The sequence below is a fragment of the Ammospiza nelsoni genome, chromosome 1, assembly GCF_027579445.1.
Source record: "Ammospiza nelsoni isolate bAmmNel1 chromosome 1, bAmmNel1.pri, whole genome shotgun sequence".
NCBI lineage: Eukaryota > Metazoa > Chordata > Aves > Passeriformes > Passerellidae > Ammospiza > Ammospiza nelsoni.
This window is the reverse complement of record NC_080633.1, coordinates 68,458,011-68,480,388: the sequence shown is the minus strand read 5'-3', so window position 1 is coordinate 68,480,388 and position 22,378 is coordinate 68,458,011. Positions and strand designations below refer to the sequence as shown.

General features: G+C 40.5%; 1 protein-coding gene across 3 annotated transcripts in view; it reads right to left on the bottom strand.

Annotated features, from left to right (window-relative positions):
- The window catches only part of F13A1 (coagulation factor XIII A chain), a 59,293-nt gene that overhangs the window by 17,999 nt on the left and 18,916 nt on the right, over positions 1–22,378 (bottom strand). For all 3 annotated transcript variants that reach the window (XM_059470239.1, XM_059470231.1, XM_059470221.1), the window contains exons 5-8: positions 15,781–15,899; positions 10,047–10,154; positions 7,289–7,463; positions 4,077–4,215 (exon numbers count right to left, since the gene is read on the bottom strand). In XM_059470239.1, the coding sequence (XP_059326222.1) occupies positions 4,077–4,215; positions 7,289–7,463; positions 10,047–10,154; positions 15,781–15,899 (541 nt within the window). The remainder of the gene's footprint in view (positions 1–4,076; positions 4,216–7,288; positions 7,464–10,046; positions 10,155–15,780; positions 15,900–22,378) is intronic.

Genomic DNA, 22,378 nt, shown 5'->3' with positions numbered 1-22,378 from the left:
ACTGCTAGGGTCAGACACTGACAATATTGTTGAGAAATTAGAGCAAAGTGATCTGGGACTGAATGGGAGAGCAGAGGTCTCAGAAGGGCTTTCTCCACAGGCCTGGATATGGATGAACTCCTGTGGAGTTGGGTGACATCAGGAAAATTTCTGCTGAGATGCTGATGTTGATATGCTTGGACCTCACAGTAGGAGTGAGTCTTGATTCCCATCCAAGAGAAATATTCTTTAAGTGTCTTTATATCATCATTAAGAAAGACAAGGAGAACAGACAGTACTGATGGCCTTAAATCCGGCCAGATTTATAAAAATAACTTTTTGCAAAGTCTGTGTAATTTTGTATATGTTTTGTTGTTGGTGGTGTTGTTTCCTATCCTGAGGGAGAAGACAATCTTTAATAAAAATCAATAAATGTCAGATAACATTCAGAGGGAGCCCCACACTCAGAGATTGATTGGACTAAAAATCCTGGCTCCAAGTATCCCTGAAGTCTGAGAGTATTTAAGACCTGAAGACAGATCAGCTCCAGCAGTACAAGGCCGGAGTACAATAGAAATGATATATTAATAAAGAAAAAGAGCTTTGCTTCCAGTTTGCAAGGGATTATAAATAAAAGTGAGAAATGCATTTAAAAAAATCATTATAAATACCTTGAGCTTGTCCTCTTGAAAAAAGAAATAAAAGAGGCATTAAAAATAAAATCAGGGTTAAGACACAAGTCATTAGGAGTCAGCATGTGGGCTACCAAGGAGTGTTACAGAGTAATGAAAAGAAAGGACACAGAGGAGAAATGAAAAGAGGTGTATATATTAAGTCATGCCCAAAGGGTTATGTGCACCATGTACTAATAAATGCACTGGGAGGATAAAAGGATGAACGAGGCAGTTAAAAAAGTTATCAAGCCAAGGAAAAGCAATGTAGGATGGAAGGATGAAATGTTAGTGTAAAATTCCATGTGGATTTCATTGGGAATAGGATGATTTTGGATCATTTTACCCTGTCCCAAAAGAATGCAGGAGAAAAGAGATTAAATTAAGAAGTCATGGGAAACAGCTGGGTAAAAGAGAGAGAAGTAAAAGCAAGTGTGAAAAGTTGGTGGGATGTATTTCATAGATCAGGTTAGGAGAAGGAGAGAAGGGATGGGAGTGAAAATTGTAAATCATAACAATGATCCATTGCTGGGTGTGTATGGATTGTGCACTGAGGGTCCCAAACACTGGCTCTTGGTTCACGTTTTATAGGCAGAGGAGGTTTCAGAAGACTTCTCCTTTACAGCTCTCTGAGCCATAAAAGGACCAGCCCCATGAGACATGCTGAGTCCTTCTGTCTCACAGACAGCAAGAAAACTGCCCAAGGGTACTATCAGGAGGCAACAAGGCAAATAGCAGGACCACAGCTCTGGATCCCAGGAGAGTAGTCTTTAACATGTTTAAGGTCCTACTTGGAAGAATCCCATGGGAGGCAGTTTTGAGTAGAAGATGGATGCACAAGAGCTGGATGTTTTTCAAGAGTCACCTCCTCCAGACTTAAGAATGGTTCATCTTTGTGTGCAGGAAATCAACCAAAAGTGGCACAAGTCCACAGGGTGGTCCAAATTAAACTCCAATTAAACATAAAAAAAGAGGTGTTTAAGAAAGAGGGGGAGAGTGGGGACAGGTGATCCGGAGGAAAACAGAGTCACTGTCTGACCATGCAGGTGCAGGTACAGGAAAGCCAGAACAGGGCAAACAAATTATGTCAAGGGACATGAAGAGCAGCAGGAAATGAAAGCAAATCGGTGTCAAAAGGAAACCTATAGAGCGTCGCTCTGCTGTTGAACACAGCAGGCAATCTGGTGACAAAGGATTCGGAGAAGGCATTCAGTGTTTTCTCTACCTTGGTTTTTACTGCTAAGATTTGCCCTCAGGAATCACAGCCCATGAAACCAGTGTGGAGGTTTGAAACATTGAAAACTAGACAAGTAACAAGACAGAGAACAGTTCAACAAACTGAGCACACACAAATCCAATGAATCTGATGGAAAATATGAGGTAATCCCATCAAAAATGCTGAGGGAGCTTGCCAATGTCACTGTAAGACCACTCATATCTATCTTCAAAAGATCATGGTAATTGGAGGAAATTCCTGCAGACTGGAGGAAATTAAATATTGCTCTACTCTTCAAGAGAGTGGAGTATCCAGGGAGAGAGAGACTTGTCAGCTTCCCTTTGATCTTTAGGAAGGTTATAGAGAAAGTTCTTCTGGAAAACATTTCCAAACTCATTAAGGACTAAGTGATTGGCAGTAGTCAGCATGGATTTACAAGCAGCCAGCTATGCCTGCCAAACCTGAGAGCCTTTTCTGATGAAACAAGTGACTGAAAGGACAAAGGGGAGACCACTGCATGGGGGTTGGTCCTTTTGACTTTAGTGCCATTTCCTAGAACATCCTCACAGACAAACCTTTGAAGTGTAGACTAGACAAATGGATAGCAAGATACATTGGAAACTGGCTGAATTGCTGGGATCAGAGGGTTGTGATCAGTAGTGATCACCCCTGCTGAAACTCAGTCATTAGTTGTGTACCCCAGAGTTCTAGACTGGGTCTAACACTGTTTAACAGCTTTGTTATTACCTGGATTACAAGATTCCCTGTACCCTAAGCGAGTTTGCTGATAAAGAAACTGGAAGTAATAGCTGATATCACACAGACTGTACACAAGGAAAAACTAAGGCAGCTACGACTGAAAATGGGAAGGCTGGGTAGGATCTTATCATAGGTATAAATTCCTGGTTAGGGAATTGAGGGAAAGAAGACAGAGCCAGACTCTTCTCAGTAGTCCAAGGACAGGACAAGAAGCAATGGGCACATACTGAAACACAGAAAAATCTGTGTGAAGATCAGGAAACACTTTTCTTACTGTGAAAATGCTTGAGCACTGGCACAAGTTTCCTAGAGAAGTGGTGGGGTGCCCATCCTTGGAGATACTTGAAGCCCAACTCTACACAGACCTGAGCAACCTTCTCTAGCTGACGGTGCTCTGAGCGGGAGGGTTGGGTGACTTCCAAGGGTCCCTTCTAGTCTCAACTACTCTGTCTTGCTGTTGACACAAGCATCACTTGTAAATGAACCCGCTTTCCTTAGATTTTCCTCTTGAATATGAAAATCACATAAAAGATGTCACAGCAACATGTTCAGTCACTTCCTCCACCACGTAGTGGGTTTATTGCAGTTTTAATACACAGACTTCCAGAGATGAAGTTATTAATGAAACATGCTGATGAGCTGCTATGCTAATGAGTTGAAGATCTCATTGACACAAGTCAGGTATATTAACATTGAATAGGACAAGTATCACCTGAATTTAGGAATGTAGAGGTCACATTCTTTTCTTCACTCTGAGGAGGAGAGGCTTGAGGGCCAATATCCCACACAGAGCATATAATCAATATATGCTACACTTCTCCTGTCAGACAGAAGACAGTAAGAGTTTGAAGAGCCAGTTAGAGGACTGCCTTCTCAAAAAGATTGTGGAAACTCCTCTTGGCCTTAGGGAGTTTCCTTTTTATAAATCTGGTGATAGCATTTCAGTATCTTTTATGATACCTTGACTAGTTTCTTTTTCAGCTGAACAGGGCTTATTTTGGAAAGCACCCCTTTTCAACAATGACTGTGTGCACACAATGTAAAACAGTCTACAAATATGGAAACTGGGCACAAGCAGATCAAAAAGGGTGTTTTTCCACAGATATTGGGGTACCCCTTGCACCTTGGCTCCAGAAGAATGGAAGTGCCCATCCTACCCTCTTCCATTTTTAGAAAAACTGATCCCTAAGGAGCATAAGCCCATTCCAGTTCTCCAGTGTGCTTAAATGAGCACTGTATGGGAATATCAATAGCAGGATTCCCCGGGGGTTGCCTGTTTATACCACAAGTCTTCATATTAGTCAGCCTACCAACAATCTATTCATTCCGTTTCACATAAGCCAGCAGTGTTCTTCAATGCACAGAGAAATAAACACAATACAGGCATTGCCATCATGTTTTTTACTACTTTGATCATTGACACATTAAAGGCTTTTTCCAGGAGGACTCACCACACAGAATCTTTCGTAAGTCTGGTGTCCACTTTTCCGTCATCATCCAGAAAGAAGTCCATCCGTAAATTGGCATTGTTATCATGGGCAGAAGAATAGTTGGTAATGAGTCTTGCAGGTATCCCCAAGCATCTCAGAACTGTGGCAAAGACAGAAGTGTGATGAGAAGGACAAATATGGAGACTGCGTTCATGGAAGACAGGGTGAGAGGACTGAAATAGTAATTACCAGAACAAAATGGGAAAATTCAGTCAAATCAACCCAAATAATTTCTTGCATATGATTTATATTGCACATGCTAAATATTTAATTTGGTCTCAAAATTATGAGCGTTAAAGACAAATACTGATACAAGGGTTATAACCGAAGTATCTGATTACCAGATGCTGATTACCAATAGTTTCAAAGCAGCTTTGCATAGTGACCACATGGTGGAGTTTCAGGTCAAATCTGGGTGCAATGGGTCAGCTGCATGACCAAATGTGATACAAAAGAAAAGAAGTTTGAGCTTGCAAGAGATACACAATATATTAGGTCTCTTAGCATCAGTAACTTGGGAGAATTATGGGACTATGGTTAAAAGAAAATTAATAGAAAGTATTAAGGAGTTTAAATTCCTTTTAAGGAGTTTTTATTTGGAGTTTTCCTGTTTGATGTCTGCTGTCAGACAAGATCTGGAGAGCACAAAGAATAAAGTAGAAAATTACTGTTAACAATGGGGAAAAGCTGCATTATTTGCAACTGAAATCACAAAGTTTGAGAATCTGAATAAAATGTGTTACATAATTCATATTGCCTGCCAAGTAACAGCATTTTGTAGTCAATAGTCCCTTCCTTCATTAAGGCCTTAAAAGGAGGATCACAAAAAAAGCCCCTAGCCCTCACTCTCACACCATCACAAAATAGCACTGATGACCCTTCTTACCATTTGACAAGGGGTAAATTTAAGAGATGTGGAAAAACTGTGGAAGTGCTACAGCTATGTCTATAATCTGAAACATTGCACCAATAGGCTTCTGTGTTTTTTGTGCACTCTGGCAGATAAATAGGCACGGAGCACATCCCCAGGCTAGGGGAACAGGTCTGTGGGGTGACACATCATCCCAGCTACTCCAGATGACATACTTTGTCTCAGCCAGGAAAAGGTCCTGGCTTTCAATTTAGGGGCCAACATGGTTCTGCAAGAAAGAGAGCATGAGGGGTTTTTGGTGGTTGACAGGGTTTGTTTTGGTTTTTTAGGTTTTTGTTGTTGTTGTTGTAATTGTTTTGGGGTTTTTAAAACTATTTTTTGTTGGGGTTTTTTTCAGTTTTTTGGTTGGTTTTTTTGGTAGTCGTGGTGGTGGTGGTTTTTGGTTTGGGGTGGATTTTTGGGGAGTGGTTTGTGGTTTTTTCCTTAAGGGAAAAGATTTTTACTGAAAATCCTATTTAAAAATAGTTCCAATGCTGCAGAGCTGAACAGCCCTGCTGCTACTACTGGGTTTTGTATATTCATTACTGTCACTACTGTGACTCCCAATAAAGTGTAACACTGCACATTCATTTCAAGTTCCTGGATGAAAAATTACCTGGATGCATCCAATACCATATGTACCTATTGATTAAACTTAATTCAAGTGCCCTCCCAGGCTTCCAGCACATGAGCCATCAGGGCTCATTGGAAATAATTTGTCTGACAATTTCAAGATTAATGACCATTTTTTGGAATGTTTTAGCATTTTTAACAGATGAGTATCTGGAGTGTACAATATAGTGACCTTGGAAAGCTGAACTGGTCACAATGATAAAACATTGACAGATGAGAGAGACTCAAAAACACCTCAAAACAACCCTGAGAGTTGCATGTGATTGTTTGGACCTTTGCTGTCCCCTGTGCAGTGGTCAGCAGGTGGATGTGTCAGTGGCCATCATCAGATCAGCCAATACTGGACAATATTTGCGTTTCATAATGCTCAACAAATTTTATACTTGCAGTGCAAAGTGCCAGGTCTCTGACTTGACTAACTTAGTCAGCAAACCAAGGCAAGTTTTGGCCCAGACAAATACGCCTCTCCCTTTAACACAGCAGGCTCCAGGCTCTGCTGCATTGCTCCAGTTTCACAGTGGCCTGCAGGCAAATTACTGCATAGTGGTGATTCAGGGCAAGTGTGGGGGGAAGGTGGGAGAACTGGTGTGTTCGTCTGTCTGTCTGTCATCTAGGGAAATCCAGAAAAGGCAATGGGCAGAGAAGACAAAGAGGCCCATGGAATCCACGGCAAGGCATTGTATCCATAAGAAACATTTGCATGAACTTTTTCAAACCCATTGTGTGAGGCTCAACATAACCAGGCAGTGTGCACTTGCAGCCAACAGCATCCTGGGCTACACCTAAAGCAGTGTGGTCAGCAGGGCAAGGGAGGGGATTCTTTCCCTCTGCTCTGCTGAGACCCCACTCTGAGAGCTACCTCCAGCTCTGGGGTCCCCAGCATAGGAAGGACATGGACCTGTTGGAGCAATTCCATAGGAGGCATGTGTGTTCCTGTACATTAGCAGATGATGCTGTTAGAAAGTGCTAGACAGTCAAAATATGGGACCAATCCAAGGCTGCTTTCCCCAGTGGTTTTTATGACGTGCAACATTCTGCTTACTGCAACGCTAGAACTCTAGTTTGACCAAATGTGTTTATACTTAACCTTGTAGTGCTAGACAATTCATAAACTAGGCATCATTTATTTTCTCCATTCATGAACTCTACATAAAATGTTAATAGTGTTCAGTTAACAGGTACAGGGACAGTGCCCCTCAGTTTTCCTAGGACCAATACTCAGTAGGTAAGATTTGGCCTTTCTGGAGCAGAAACACTATCACATATCCCATACTGAGTATTTATTTAATCTTTTAGGTGTAGACAACAAGCCCTCTGTCTAAGAATTCATGACAGAAATGTGGACTGTGCTGAAGGCCTCAACTTTCATACAACCTTACCCTTGTGAGTCACTGAGTACATTTGACTGAACCAATAAATTGTTAATAGATTTGTGTGGAAGAGCAGCTGACCTGAAGGACACACCAGAGGTTTATTTAAAGACCATCTATTTCAGCCATGTATTTTTAAGTATCTCTAGTATTTACTCCTGAACAGCACAGAGCAAGGAAGTATTTTAGTTAGTTTTACCTAAAAACTCTGTTAAGCAAGAGGTGCATAGCAGCTTGGAGCTTTTCTCACTGATACCTACATGTGTTGAAGACACCAGCAAAAACCCAGCACTGGCCATATCGGACAGGTTGCTTAGAACTGTAGTACTCCAAGAGAATGTCCACACTTCCCGTCCAGGCTGAAGGTGCAACACCATAATCGTACGAATTGTTCCAGGATCCAGCAATCACACCGTCATCATCCCTGGAGTTAATCTAAAATCAAAGGAAATGAGCATTAGAGATGTCAGAGACTGAATAACAAAAAGCTCTTTTACTTAGCAAACCACAAAGATGAGAAAGAGTGAATATAGCCAAGTTTAGGCTAGAAAGTAAGAGAGAAGTGTTTCATTATGAAGCTAGGAGTATAAGTAGGACAATCTTGTTAAGGGTCATGGATTCTCCAACACTGAACAATTCTGAATGAAGGTCAAATACTTAAAAATAATTCTGAAATTAAATCACCACACTGAGTATCCATGTTGCCAGTTAATAAGTTTTATTAACATTAAACATGCTCATTGTCATGTATTTTTAATAAACATAATCAGTTATATATTGGTAAACAAGTCTCAGAAATATTAAGCTGTATTCTTTCCATCATCTGTTTTTCTGTCCATATCGGCCCAGAGATTTTAATAAAATCACTCCTAATTTACAACAGATTGAGAAGAGAACCAGTCTACTCTGTTTTTCTGTCCATATCGGCCCAGAGATTTTAATAAAATCACTCCTAATTTACAACAGATTGAGAAGAGAACCAGTCTACTCTTATTTTCAGAGTAGAAACTAATTTCTTTGGTCTGGCCCATGTGAAAACAAGAAGGAATTTGCTGTGTAAGGTTTCCACTGGTAAGGTTATACAAAGCAAAGAGTTTTGCTGACTAATGGCTATACCGATAGGCATTAACGAGCAATATGTCTCCTAGCTGCAATTTGAACCAAACCAGTTGAGGCTGTGCAAGAAGCTCATTCACGCTGTACCTTTTAATTATGCTAATGTGGAACAGCTACACGCCAGCCAAATAAATCACAATTCTCATTTAAAAGCTTTTGCCTGCATTAACTACTCTTTTATAATTAGAAAATCGACTTCCTGTGAACCTTAGGACTGAACTGAGATAAGTATTCAGAGTCACAACCAATGGGTTAAGAGGTTATGCCCATCTCACTAGCGTAGGAAACATGCCAAGGAAAGAATCACTTCAAGGACAGGACAGCATGTTGATCTTCACTCTCTACTCTGACTGTAATGAGTGGAAGAAGAGAGGGACTCTACCTGCTCTGCTGTGCCAGAAAGCCTCAGAAGGATTCCAGCATGGGGGGTGCATACCTTCAGACAAGGTCAACTCTACCACATTTCAAATTGAGCAAGAATGAGATTAAGTAGCACAGGTGGGATTTCAGCATCTCTTGCCCACTTATTACTCAGGTCCAGATTTCAATGACCAAACCCTCTACCTAGTTATGGCCCAATTCTGCAGATCAGCCCCAAAGTCTACTGAGTCCTGGATTTTCAATGGTAAACTCCTCCACTTCTCTGAAATGTCGAGTGGCTCAAAACCCAACTAATATCCAAGCCCTATTTGGATTCATAGACTTTGTTCAATTCTGTTCTGAGGGCTTTCCCATTCCTTACATGAGGGACTTTTGCATCTACTAGTTCAGGGATGAGGAAACCACATTTGATTCTTTCTTCTATATAAAGGTCCAAAGCTGGATTTCTAATGTCTGGGGTGAAAGAACTAACTAAAATGTTAAAAGACAAAGAGAAGTAGAGGTGTTCTCAATACTTCTTGCTGAAGCTATTCTATTTAACATCCAAGATTGAGAGGCAGGAGATTCCACTTCATTGTCTTCTAAGACAAAGACCTCATTTTCTTAAAGCCTGGGCAAGTTCTATAACAAATGTGTTAAGGAATCATCTATCTCCAGCAGTCATGTTTTGTGGACAGTCTATTTTAGTAGCTGGCTCAGGAGAACATATAATTACTCTAGCTCAGTGACTAGAGTATTATTCTGGGAAGCAGAAAGCACCAGTTCAGACCTCTAATAAAGCAAAAGAGAGGACTCAGCCTCTGTCTTCCACAACCTGGATGAGCCTAGCATCTTGAATATTAGGGATAGGACTGCTCTTGCACCCATAGCATGATTCCTGGTGTCTGGCAGCTGAAAAGAGTGGAGGTCTGGATAGTCTCCTCAGTTATTTTAGGTACTTTCATTCTGACTGGGGTATGTTTTGTGGACCTCATGTTAAAGAGGACAGTTCCCACAGTGTTTTCCTCTGGGGCCAAAGCAGCCCACTTATATGACTGTTCTCAGCTGGATTAGGTCATTTGGGCCTTGGATCAGACAAAACAACACACACCATTGCAGTGCTCTAAGACTCCATTGAGGTTAGTGCTGGAGTCCACATAAAGTCCCTCAGTTCCCCATCCAAAATTCCACCCATCATGCCACTGTATTATCCATAGCAGAAACTGCTTTCTCAATTATATTAGCTACTGGAAAATGAGCACATTGTCACATAAGAAACACTTCTGCCTGGAGTGCAATGTCTAAAAGTGGCTTTCCCACCAGTGAGGCACAATTCTCAGGAAAAGGCAATAAGCCAACAGCAGTTGCTTGAACCTTAGTGGAGAGAAATAAAATGTCAGACTCCAGAATGGACAATTGTCAGAATGGACAACTGATCTGTTGTGTGTTGTAGAGAGCATGTCAGGGCAAGAGGGCCAGTTAAATCAGGGCAGCTTTGATTTATGGGTCCTTTCTGACACATATTAGGCATCCATTACATACCACTGCTGAGGCAACACGGCAGATTTTGATTGGGTTTCCACGACCAGAGAGCTCCAATTCTGCCTTGTCCATCAGGAACAGGCAAGCATCCAGAACGTTTTCTTCAAACTAGATAAAAGAAAATAAAAATGGACACAGGGGAAAAATTGACTCACTTTTTATTCTGGAAAGAACAGGTAAAGCTATTTTTCCCTGTTGTTGTAATTGCTGATCAGTTTCAAAATTAGCTGGTCACATCAAAGCTCTGTGTTTAACAATAGAAATTTTCTTCTGGAATAATCATCCATGTGTGGGAAAAAAAATAAAAATGTGAGAGTCTGTGAGGGAAGGGAGTGTAATTTTCAATTCAATCTCAGTCCAGTTTCCAGAAGGTTGAAATGACAACACAGTCCTTTGTGACAGGACATGAAATTTTAAGTGCTAACAAGTATATAATAGGAGGGTATATAATAATAACTACAAGAAGCTTGTCTACTTGCAAAGTACTTTATGTCCTTCATAGATTCCAGACCTGCTAATTCCAGGGCTTCTCTGACACAGCCAGTGCACTGCTGAGAACTTGAACAATAAGTGGTTGGCCAGTGTAATTTGAAGACACTTATATTTCAAAGTTATTTTTTAAATCTGTTTAAAATTGACAAGCCAAAAGCTTATTGTATAGATTAATCCTGGTCTAAAAAATTTAGACATCAAAAATACTGAATGACCTAAAACAGTCTTCTTCAAAAATAGAGTGAAAAGGTACATTTTTTCAATCTAGCATGAACAAGCACAAGAATGAATTGAGGGCAGAGGTGTCTAAATAGACCAGAAACCATTTGTCACAGAACTTGGCCTGCTATGCATTTCATTTTCCCCAGAAGAAACTGCATAACAAAGGAAAATACCTCTGTCCCGTGGAAAATGGCAGCAGACAGGAAATGCACAATAATAAAACAAATACTTTCTAGATACACAAACTTATATTAACATTCAAGGCTGTGACAGAAACTTCATAGTGTTAGGTTTTATGTCCTATGCTTGCATCCTGAAAGGTATGATTCATGCTAATAGGGTTTTTGCTCTCAAGCTGCTACTAGAGCTGGATTGATTTCCTAACTGTCTACAGCCTGGCTTAGGGCTCCTTGGCAGATAAGGCCATCCTGAATTTTACCTCCTGAAGAAAGTGAGAAAGGTCCCAGATCAAACTGCTGCTTAGGCAGTCTGGGGAGAGGAGAATGAAGAGTGAGGTCAGAGAGCTGAAAAGGAAGGCCCAAAGAGTAAAGACTGCTGCTGATACAGCAGGGAAGATGGGAGGGATAGAAGTGACATCCTAGACACTGAGCTCTGGCATAAACCAAGAAAGGGGAAGCACATCGTGTTTCAACATCTTCAGCCATTTCCTGGCCAATGGAAGTCCTTTGCTTCTGCCTTGAGGATACCGCTGCCATATGGATCCTTTTCAGCAAGCATCCTCCAAGGCAGCACACCTCTCTTATTATCACCCACACTTGCACTGAATTACTTTCTCTGGAGCAGATATTCGCTAGTGATCACTTTATAGTCTGAGCAAAACTGAATTAATGGTGTTTGGGAATAGGGAAACAAGGATCAGTGTTTCTCAGAGACCTACTACTAGTATTTTGTCATTACTGGGAGGCTGAATAATTGCACATCCCAGTCCTCTCTACTGGGATGTGATGCAAATAATGTCGGGTCAATGACTGTGCTGTGGAGAACCTCTTTCCCAAGGAGAATCCTCACAACAGAAAATGTGAACTCTGGGCCCTTGCAGCCGTCATTCCAGGCTCAAATTCACTTTTCTTCGAGTCTGGCCCAACAAGCTTTTACCAGGATCAAAATCTGCTATCTGCACTTCAATTAATCAGGCCTGGGTTAGATCAGTAAGAGGTTTACCCTGCAAATTAAACTTTTCTCATCTACAGTTTATGAGACACTGACAATCTTGCCAGTGTATACAGAAAGAATAAAGAGGAAATAAATAGCTATCAGGGTTGTTGCCTTCCACCTTAGCATTTACAAAGTGACACGAATGCTAGTGAAATAACTGGATCAACAGGGAAGAGAGGACAAGCTGCAAGGGCTACCTGGCTTACACTTTTGGAGTAGTGTAGGATGCAGAGCAGCCTTAATGCTAAGGCCAGTTTTACCCTTCTTGACTATTAAGGAATTTTAAAAATAATTAATCAAACTAAATCAGTTTTCCGCCTTCATTCTTGGCAAGAAAATCCTACCTAGAGGGAAGTGGAATAGAAAAATAGCAGTTATAAGGCTGAACATCTCTGAAATATCAGAGGAACCCGAGAAGTAATAGGCAGGGCAGCTAGGACAGTTGGGTGAACCTGATGCAGGCACAGTCCCTGTCTATTCCATTGAAGCTGAAATGAAAATATACCTTTTTCAGGAGGAAGGAACTTTGGTAAAACCACCTGGGAAAAAATGCAGGTGGAAAATAAGGCATGAGAAAGCACCCAGGTGAAGCGCACACAGACATGCCTTGTTTTATAGAGCAGCACATGTAGCTGTCCTGGGCATCCACCTGCATGCTAAACTGTTTCCAATAGATCATCTTCCATTTAAACCAGAGTAAAGAGGCTGTATCACTTTTTGCACTGCTTGACTTGAGGCTGTGTTTCTCACAGTCAGTTGCAGGCAGATGTGATCTCATGTTGCCTGTGGTTTGACCTGACCAAATGCATGTGTTGTAGAATTACATGGGCACAGTTTTTTGGGTTTCCAGGCTCAATCAGATCAATGTGTGAATTTGAGAGAAGCCATGATGGCAACAGAACTCTATGTTTACTTGTTTTCTTTTCTGCTTCTCACAAAACCAAAAGTCAACATTAAATGATTGATATGGCATCCAACTTCTGACATTTTTCAGCTAGAGAATTCCTATGTGCCTAGATTTCTTCCAAACCCAAATTTCCCCTGGATCCTCCATGGAATTTTCTTAGTGACTGCCTTCTACACTTTCTTAGGAGGGATCACAGCCATGTTACAAGGAACACCTCCATCCTCATTCATTGCAGCCATGTTTCAACTGTTCTGGGTTTTTCTCTTCCTCTGTCCACATTTCTTGCCTTTTTTTCTCTCATGTTGATGCTTCTCATTACAGACAACAGATTTGAAAACTATCTCCAACCAGTTTTGAACTCTATGCTCCTTTTCAATTCACAACCTGGGTTAAAGCTTCCAGCTGTCATTGTCCTAAGTAATTTTTTAGTTTAAGAACAATACCATGCACTAGTCTATCTGCATTTTTGTATATGACCATGTACCTTTCACCTCTTTGACTCTGTGTGGCCTCGTGCTTCTGACTTACATGTTGTAAAGGGCTATATATCATAAATATAAAAAGCATAATTGTATGATATATCTTAATATAGGCCTTTCTGCTAGTGCTTTTACTCACAGAAATGCTGCTGTTTTTAACATCTAGGATTGCCAAAAATGTGTCTTGAATGGTTGGAAATGGACAGGGTAAGATCAGGAACACTCTCTCCTCCCTTTCACTGAAAGCAAGGGAACCGGAAGAACATTTTTCTGTTCCTTTGCAGATTGACATGTCTGTTAAACCCCCACAAAATTATTAATTCCATCAAAGTTCTTGGCTTGGGCCTGTTGAGATGCATCTGCCACATTCAGCTTTCACATGGGCAACCAATAGCAAAAGATGCACCACAGCATGGGGTGAAAATCAGGTCCTCTGATTTCAACCAACACAGGAATTTCCAAAGTACATGACAAAGGACTATGGAATGGCCCTAACTTCCCAGGCAGAACTACCTCCTAGCAAAACCAAATAAATAATGCAGTTTCTCAAGGAAGGCTAGTATTTGTGTCAGGAAGATGCCAGAATCCCAGAATATAAACATCTCTTGCCAAGCCACCATAGGCCATAAATTTAACATCTTAGGACATAAATCCAGCATCTGCTTTAGGCAGCATCTTCCACCCCAGCTGCTTATTCCCCTCTCTCCCTCCCCCTTACATCTGTCATGGAGTGAATCCCAAATCTAGGAACAGAGCAAACCCAGAAATTACCCAGGGGGGAAAAAAAATCAAGGAGAGTCTTATTCAGCTAAATCAGCTCTCCAGTCTGAGTCACAGCATGGCTGCACAAGTGCTTGCAGGGGGAAAGAAGGGCCAGGAGGGGGCATTTTTGGTCAGCTTACATGCAAGCCCAGCTTTGGCCTCAGGAGCTGGCTCCGCATCTCTTATATCAGAGGCACCAGCAGTTTATGGAATTTCTTCCCTGCTCCTTATTTATGGGTTGTTTTTGTCTCAGTCAGGAAACCAGTCAGCCCTTGCAAACAACGGCACTGACACAACCAAAGGAATGGTGCAGAGGCAGGAACTCCCTAATGCAGTGCTGCCACAGGGAAAAAAAGATGAAATTGTACCCTTAAATTAGGAAAAAAGAGAGATGTGAGTTCAAAGAGCTCTCCAGGGCAAGCACATTGGCAATCCATCCTGCTCAAACTTTGAGGTGGTATTTAGCTGAGGGAGAAAAAGCAAGTTGTAAGGACCCTTCTGCAAGGCTGTGCTAGGGAGGTACCACAAAAACTGAATGGATCCATCACCACAGTAGTAAGGAAATACCTTCTTAATTGTGCTGTTGTGAAAATCAACAGATGAGACAAATTGACCATGTCCAATATCTGTCTATTGGAGCCCCTCTGAGTGACAGCTAGGATTATAGCTTTGCTACAATTTCAGTTCTGCTTGGCAATGCCTTTTTCCCATTCTAACACAATAAATGAATTCTTCCATCCCGTGGGGATTTTTAGGCTGGGTAGCTCTTGTGAGAAAGTTGAGGTAAAATAGGGAAGTAAAAAGTCTGAAACAAGGGGTAGTGGCTCTAAACTAAAAGAGGGTTGGTTTTGATTATATATAAAGGAGAAGGTTTTTTCAATGATGGTGGTAAATTGCTGGAACAGGCTACCCAGAGAAGCTGTGGGTGGTCCATCCGTGGAAGTGTTCCAGGCCAGGCTGGTCAGGAATCTGAGCACCTGGTTTAATGGAAGGTGTTTGTGTCCATGGTGGGGTGGTGGAAACAGATGATCTTTAAAAATCCCTTCCAACTCAAATTATTCTATGATTCTGTGTTATTGAAGGCACACCAATACCCCACTCCAGCCTAGTGGAGGCTGTCTTCCCCAGACTGCAAGAGACCACTGGAGACTGATGATATCAAGCCCAGGCAGAAAAGGGAGAGAGAATTTAGAACTTTGGAATTAAACACTACTTTGTCATGGGAACCTTGTGACTATCTGATCCGCAAAAATAACAAAATTATTTCCACCCAGTTGCTAAAGCTAAAAAGAAAAGTCAAAAAGCAATACAACCTGTTGTCAAAAAATGAAAAAAAGCCAAACAAACAACTCTACCTTTCATAAATTGATTTGATCCTGAAGCGGCAAAAATGCAGCAGCAGAAATACCTCTGCCCTGTGGAAACCTCAACTAATGGTTATAAGTTCCAACAGGCAGCCTCTTAGTATCTGAAATATGCCCCTGAAACAAGGTCTTTAAATATCAGCTATTATAATATTGCTTTTCTGGATTAGGCATACACCCACTTCATGCAATATTAAAATTATACCCCTTATCTTTCTGAAGGAGAAACCAATAATGCATTCCAGAGCCCACAGTCTCAGCCACAGTCTGGTGTCAATTAAACTCATTTGCTGTCCTACTGGGAGCATCCAGAGGAGATCTAAACAGCTCACCTGCCCGTAACTCCAACTTCTTGATTTTATATCTTCAGCGTTTCCATGGAATACAATACCAACATCATTCAGGACATATTCTTCCCTTTCTTTCTCGTCATCCAGGTACACAGCATCCACTGCATTAGTTTACCAAAAAGAAATATTAGTACACGTGCCTAATTTTCACATAGGACCGATAAAACATCCTAGCATATAATACATTCATCTTTGGTGAAAAGTACCCCTCTTGCATCAAACAAAGCATTACTTGCTTCAACAGAGTACAAGGATAAGGAGCTGGTCATCCTAGTTAGGAATATGATATACAACTTAAAAACAAGCAAGATGGAAAAGTGTTGGCAACTCCTGCCAGTTTTTCTCAGGATCTGTAAAGTATGATTAAAATGTCACATCTCATCAAGAATTTTATGATTAGTGTGTACAACTAATTTAAAAGTTGGAGCACCATGATGCAATTCTGCATCTATATAAACAGATCAAAGAACAATTTCAAACCTATTAATGTTAATGGAAAACAGCTCAGGTCAAGAGATCTAAAGAAAAATCTGTAGTGCATTTAAAAAAAATGGAATACAGTTTTTCTAACATATTAAAAGAAAGGTTTGGTTGCCTTTTCTGTGCATTACTTATTGACTGGAACATCCCTTCCCCACATAGCTTGACTAATCAGGTAATATGAGGAGAAATTCATATTCACAAGTGTCTAAGTGAGACCTAGAAGTAATTGCATGAGGTCTTTATCAAAACATATACAAAAGGTACATTCTAGACTAGACTTATATCAAAAATCAAGAGCATATGCATACATACTTGACTTGCAAATATGATTTACATGGGTAAATAACTCATTATTAACGTTCATAAGGAACCCTGAATGACAGGAAACCATTCAGACATTCACAGGGAAGTATGAAGCAGGCTGCGATGCTGAGATTCTAGAATAAAGATTTCTTTCTTGTACCAATGCTTGTATTTTGAGAGTAAAAGATACACGTTAACAATTAATACCAGGGAAATGAATTAATTTGAAGAAATCAGTACTGTGGTTCCAGATAGCAAATTAAAGGAAATTTCCAACAGCTTGATATGAGCAAGTACAAAACTCACTACACTCACTACTGTCATAGTAGATTTCTTCAGCACTCCATTACAAATTACTAGAGGATCATTTAACTTTTAAAAGCCTATTGATTTGCTCTGTTTTGTTGAAATGCAAATCAGATTTGCACTTTCATGTAAACCTCATCCTCAAAAGCTTCTTAATTTCTCCATGAATCTGCAATTTGGCCAAAAATAAGCTAAAACCTGAGCCCAAAAAAAAAAACCAACCAAACAAACAAACAATTTTTTTTTTAAATTTAAAAATTAAAAAATTTAAAATAAAATTTTAAAAATTAAAAAAAAATTTAAAATATATTTTTAAAAAGTAATTAAAAATTTAAAAATTTTTAAAATTTCAAAATAAAATAAATTTAAAAATTTAAAAATAATTTTAATATAATTTTAAAAAAATTAAAAATAAAAGTAATTTACAAATAATTTTTAACATTAAAATATTACAAAATTTTAAAATTTAAAATTTATTTTTAAAATAAAATTTAAAAAAATTTAAAATTAAGAAACTTTTTAAAAATTAAAAATAAAAAAAAATTAATTAAAAAAAAAAGAGCTAGAGAAGCAGGGGTTAAATACAAGGAGCCTGCATTGCATTTGAGGAGATCAGTGCTTGCTGTTATGCTTTATGGCAGTTGCGGTCCAGGCCCTGATGACTAAGTACAACTTGGAGCAAGCAGAGGAACAGCAGGTTCCATGGAGTTTTACCTAAAGTAGACAGGTCTGAGACCCACTCTTGTTATTTGGCAGGGTGATATTCACCTGCCTTCTAAAGGCAGGGCCACTAAGAAGTTTGTAAGCTTTTCAGTACCCATGACCTAGGGCAGTGAAAAGCTACAGCCGTGTACAAAGTGGATGATCATAAGTTTGCTATATTCAGAGGCTACAAGGTGAAAGAGAGTGTTCAAACTTGACAGTGAATGAAAAGGCTGCAGCCATTTCTGCAAGCAGGGACTCTCATACACTTATGAAACTGTATATTACATGATTTTTTTGTGGTCCAACAAGTTCTGTATAACATCCCACTAAAAATATGGCAGGTGTTATATATCATGTAGAGTCTGTTTCATTAGGCTGGATTTGCCTGATTTGCTCATTGAACGATTATCTGCCTTCTCTCACTGAGCACTGGATTTTATTAAAGTCTGTTCATACAAATAGTACATAGAGTTCATTTAAAGAAGCAGAATTCACACCTTGTTCTGTGCAGATACACATTCAGTGAAGTGTGTGCATATGCCTTCTTGACAGCTGTTGTTTTCTTTTGGGGATTAAAAATATCAACATTGATCTTGCTGGTATCAATTGAGATGCTTATGTTATTTTGTGACTGCGTGATCTTTGCTAAATCAGATGAAAATTGATTAACTTCTCTGTCGATTATTTTAAATATTTGTGTTTTTGATAAGGTAAAAAGGTCTTTTGTGTTTTATAGGGAAACCAGCTGCTTTGATTTTTGACAGCTTTCACTGCCCTTGAGACTGTTTAGAAAAAAAATGAGGCATTTGTGACTACTTTGATGCTAAGCATGCTCTACATAATGCAACTCCTAATTATTTTGTGCAAGTGGAGGCTCACATCTGACAAACAGAAGAATTCCACAGAAATGTGCTGGGTTTGTTTGTTCTTTTTCTCTAGCAGTTCAGAGGTTTTTTTACTCACTTTTATCCTGGGAATTTACTGAGACACCAGCAATGCTACAAAGAAGCAAATTAGCTTCCATGCTACTCTGTTTGAAGTTGGGAAAGGTGAAAATGCACTTCATGTGAAGACAGCACTGCAGGTGAGGAATCCCTTGCTAAAGACATGAGGAGTGCAGAGTAACCCTTTATATTTGGGAAAGGGAATGAGTTATACTCGGCATGGAGAGACCCTAAACCCAGCACAGCCATCCTGTGGTGCTGGAAAAGCCATTTCTTCATGCAGACAGTGACAGCTGAGGGCAGCAGCACCAGCAGACAGGTGGAAGTGGAAGCAGCAGGCTTGCCCTGAGCTCCCAGCCTCCCTTCAATGTGCTCCTGAGGGAATCCAGGAATGTGAGGCTGGGCCTCAACTGGAACCCTCAGGGCTCATGCTGGGAAGAGGACAGTGCTGTGACAAACTCCAAGCTGCAAGATGTCAATGCAGTTATCTACAAAAAACAGTCTACCCAGGATCAAGGTCAGTATGCTGCCTTGAATAGTGCTAGTACTTGCCTACATTAATGTAGCAGAAGGGTGAAGCTCTGTGTGAATTTTGCCCATGTGGAATCTATGGCACAAGCAATCAAATTTAAGATTTACCCATAAAAGTAATAAAATGTTATTGGGCCAGATTTGGATGACTGGTAACATGTGAGATGAGTCCAGAGTCAACCACATGTTACTAATCCTCAAACTGTATTAGAACATTTAAGCAGAAGAAATATGCAGCTGACCCAATAAAGCTGCAATATATTAAATTGTTTACATGTAATCCACTTGCATGAGGCTTGGGTAAGCAAAATGCACACCTCAGCCCACAGGGTCTGCAACTTACTCAGCTACACTGTGCATCTCCACCTGTGAGAGAGTCACAGAAGTCAGCACAAGGTCTTTTGCTGATAAGCACTTAATGCTCCCCAGCAGAAAGTTGCAGGGACTCAGCACCTGCTTGGAAAGAGCTCACAGCTCCTTGGAAAGAGCTCACAGTATCCAGATCAAAGGAGTTCTTCTCTGCTTTCATGTAGTCTGATATTGCCAAGAGTTTAGTTAAATTCCAAGAAGTTATCCTTAACTACTTGCCATTTTTATCTTCTGTTCCAGAACTGAAGAGAGCTCTGCATGCCTAAAAGCACATCTGTTTTATTCAGCTATGTCATCTGGCTGTAGAAAGGATGCTGCCTCTCCTCACAAACTTTACCTTGCTTATTAAGTAATTAAAACTTCACCTGAGTAGCTGAAATCTCAATCTACAAATTAGGCAAATTCCCAGATGTTTGGGGCTGGTGTATATAAATTTGGAGAACCTGGCCCTGTGTCTTTAAAGCATCCTTTGTTATCAGTCTTAAATATAGCTAAAGGGATTAAAATATATAAAAACATATGATGATTCTGGAAGCAAAGTACTCTGTAGCTTGACTGGTAAAGTATTCAAACTTCTTCTGAAGCAGCAGGACAAGAAAAACAACCCTGCCTGGGAAAATATGTCAAAACTGAACTGTAGTAAGAAAAGGAGTAATAAGAAAGGGCACAAATGCCTCTGTCTTAAAGAAAAGCTCATACTGACATATTGATGCTCCTCTGAGATGATGAGTCGGAAAGCTGCACCAGGCTCTAGAGCCGACACTCTGCTCCCTGCTATAACAATCCCCATTCATTCCTGGCATCACTCTCTTTTTAATGAGGCTTTTCACTCAGACTTTTCTGCTTAGCTATTAAACCAGCAAACAAGCCTAGAAGATTTTCAAACTATTGTTTTCTCTGCACTTTAACTGCCTCAGTTTTTCTACCCTTTTGTCATTCCACTGAAAAATCTTTTCCAGCCAGGGGATAAAGCATGAAGAAACAGTCCTTGATTTTCTAACAAAAGGAGAGGAGGGAAAGACAGATATAGGAGCCAATTACCCAAACTACCTAGGAGTAAAAGAGGAACAAGAAATGAGGATATATCCAAATCCAAATTAAACAAGCAGGAAATGAAAATCACAGTATTCAGCAAGGGACAGGACCTGAAGCCATTGAGACACACCTGAAAATGTAAGCTGCAGAGGGAAATGTGGTCCCCAAGTTGCCAGCCCTGGATCTAGGGTCACACAACATGTCTTTGCTGCCCAGAAAATAATTTTGCTTTCCTAAGGCAGACTTTTTCCATCAGCCTTGCTGATGCCTGGCACTGGAGGCAACTGCTACATGTCTTGCTCCCTGTGGGTTTACTCCCATATTGTGGTTTTTAATCTTGCTGGCTTTTGGCTCATTCAGCTCAGGTGTGAGGGAGGGAGGGCACAGTAGAGCAAAGTGTCTGTGTACCATGAATAATGGTGGATCAGTCTGCACATGGAGTTGCTCGGCAAGGAGTTGTGAAGTAGGGATCGATTTTCCCTTTTTCCCTCTAACACCTCACATCAGCCTGTGTGGTCCCAGTCACACCACAGTGGGGTAGGCAACCCCCCCACATCATATCTTTTCTCCACATTAGGACTGCATGCAGCCCTGGCTAGTTGTCTGCTAAACACAAGGTAAACTGAGACAGTTTAAGAAGATTTTCCCTGGGGTTTATACCTTTCCAAAGATGAGCTGAGCCACTGCAGCACAGCTGTGCTGGCTGTTAAAACACACAGGACTAAAACCAAGTAGTGCTCTACCTTTAGGTAGAGCTTTCTACCTTCCCTGACTGAAGCTGTGAGTCTGATGATGCCAAAACATTGAGAAGTTTTGTCTGCTCACAGTTGATCATAGCTTTGGCAATGTTTTCTCTCTTTCTGTTGCCCACCCTCCAGAACAAACACTGCTCTGAGGTACCTTACACTGCTTTCAGAAGTATCTCATAGTGTGGCAGGGCCCTCAGCCCTGCCCTTCCCTCTATTCCCACTTAACTAACTCCTCTTTATTCAGCATTAATCTATATCTTCTTAAATAATGCATAAGCTAATCATTGCTTATATTCCCTTGGACTAGGGGCAAGTAATGAACCCAGCACAAATCATTCCATGTAGTGACAGCAGTGCAGCTGAATAATGGGCTCTACTAATAATGCTAAACTTACTTGTGACTTGGTAGGAGGGCCCTTCTTTGGTACAGGATTATTTGATGCAAATACTGTGGTAAAAAAATGGAAAGATGAAGGAAGGGTAGCAGGAGAATATTGAAGCTAGCTGGTGACCTAAATATACTGCAATACATGTGATTTGGAGCCTTGCATGTGTTGGAAGATAAGACAGTGCTACAGCCTGTCAGAAGGCAGAGCCAAACATCTCTGGTCCTCCTTGCCCTCTCCTGAAAGCCAGACACAGAGTTCATTGGGTAAAATACAACCCTGACAGCATAAAGCTTGATTTCTTCCAAGGATCCCGAGAGATTAAAAAAAAAATAATTGTTCTTCAACCCACTGTATTATAAAAAAAAGGCTCATTTGCAAAATGTTTTGTTCCTCAGAGAGGGCACCGTTGCTAATTAGTCACCACTAAAAGGGAAGTTATAAGGGCAAATGTCATGTAGCAGCAGGAAAGCACCACCAGTGATGCCAAAGCAAGCTGCCTCCACCCAACCTTTGCAGCTCCCGTTAAATTCCCACAATATTTTGACTTCAGATGTTCAATCCCAAATGTGGCAATTAGCAATGTAAGACAACAGAGTATGTGAAGCCACCACATTCTGCCCCACAACAAATCCTGGAAAAAATTATGCTTGTATTGACTTGTTTAAGGCACACACAAGCACACTGGAGACTCTCAGTGTTGCCTATTCAAGTCAGAGTAAAGCCTTAGGGTGTGTTTACTATGAGAAATGGAGCCTGAGCTGGCAAA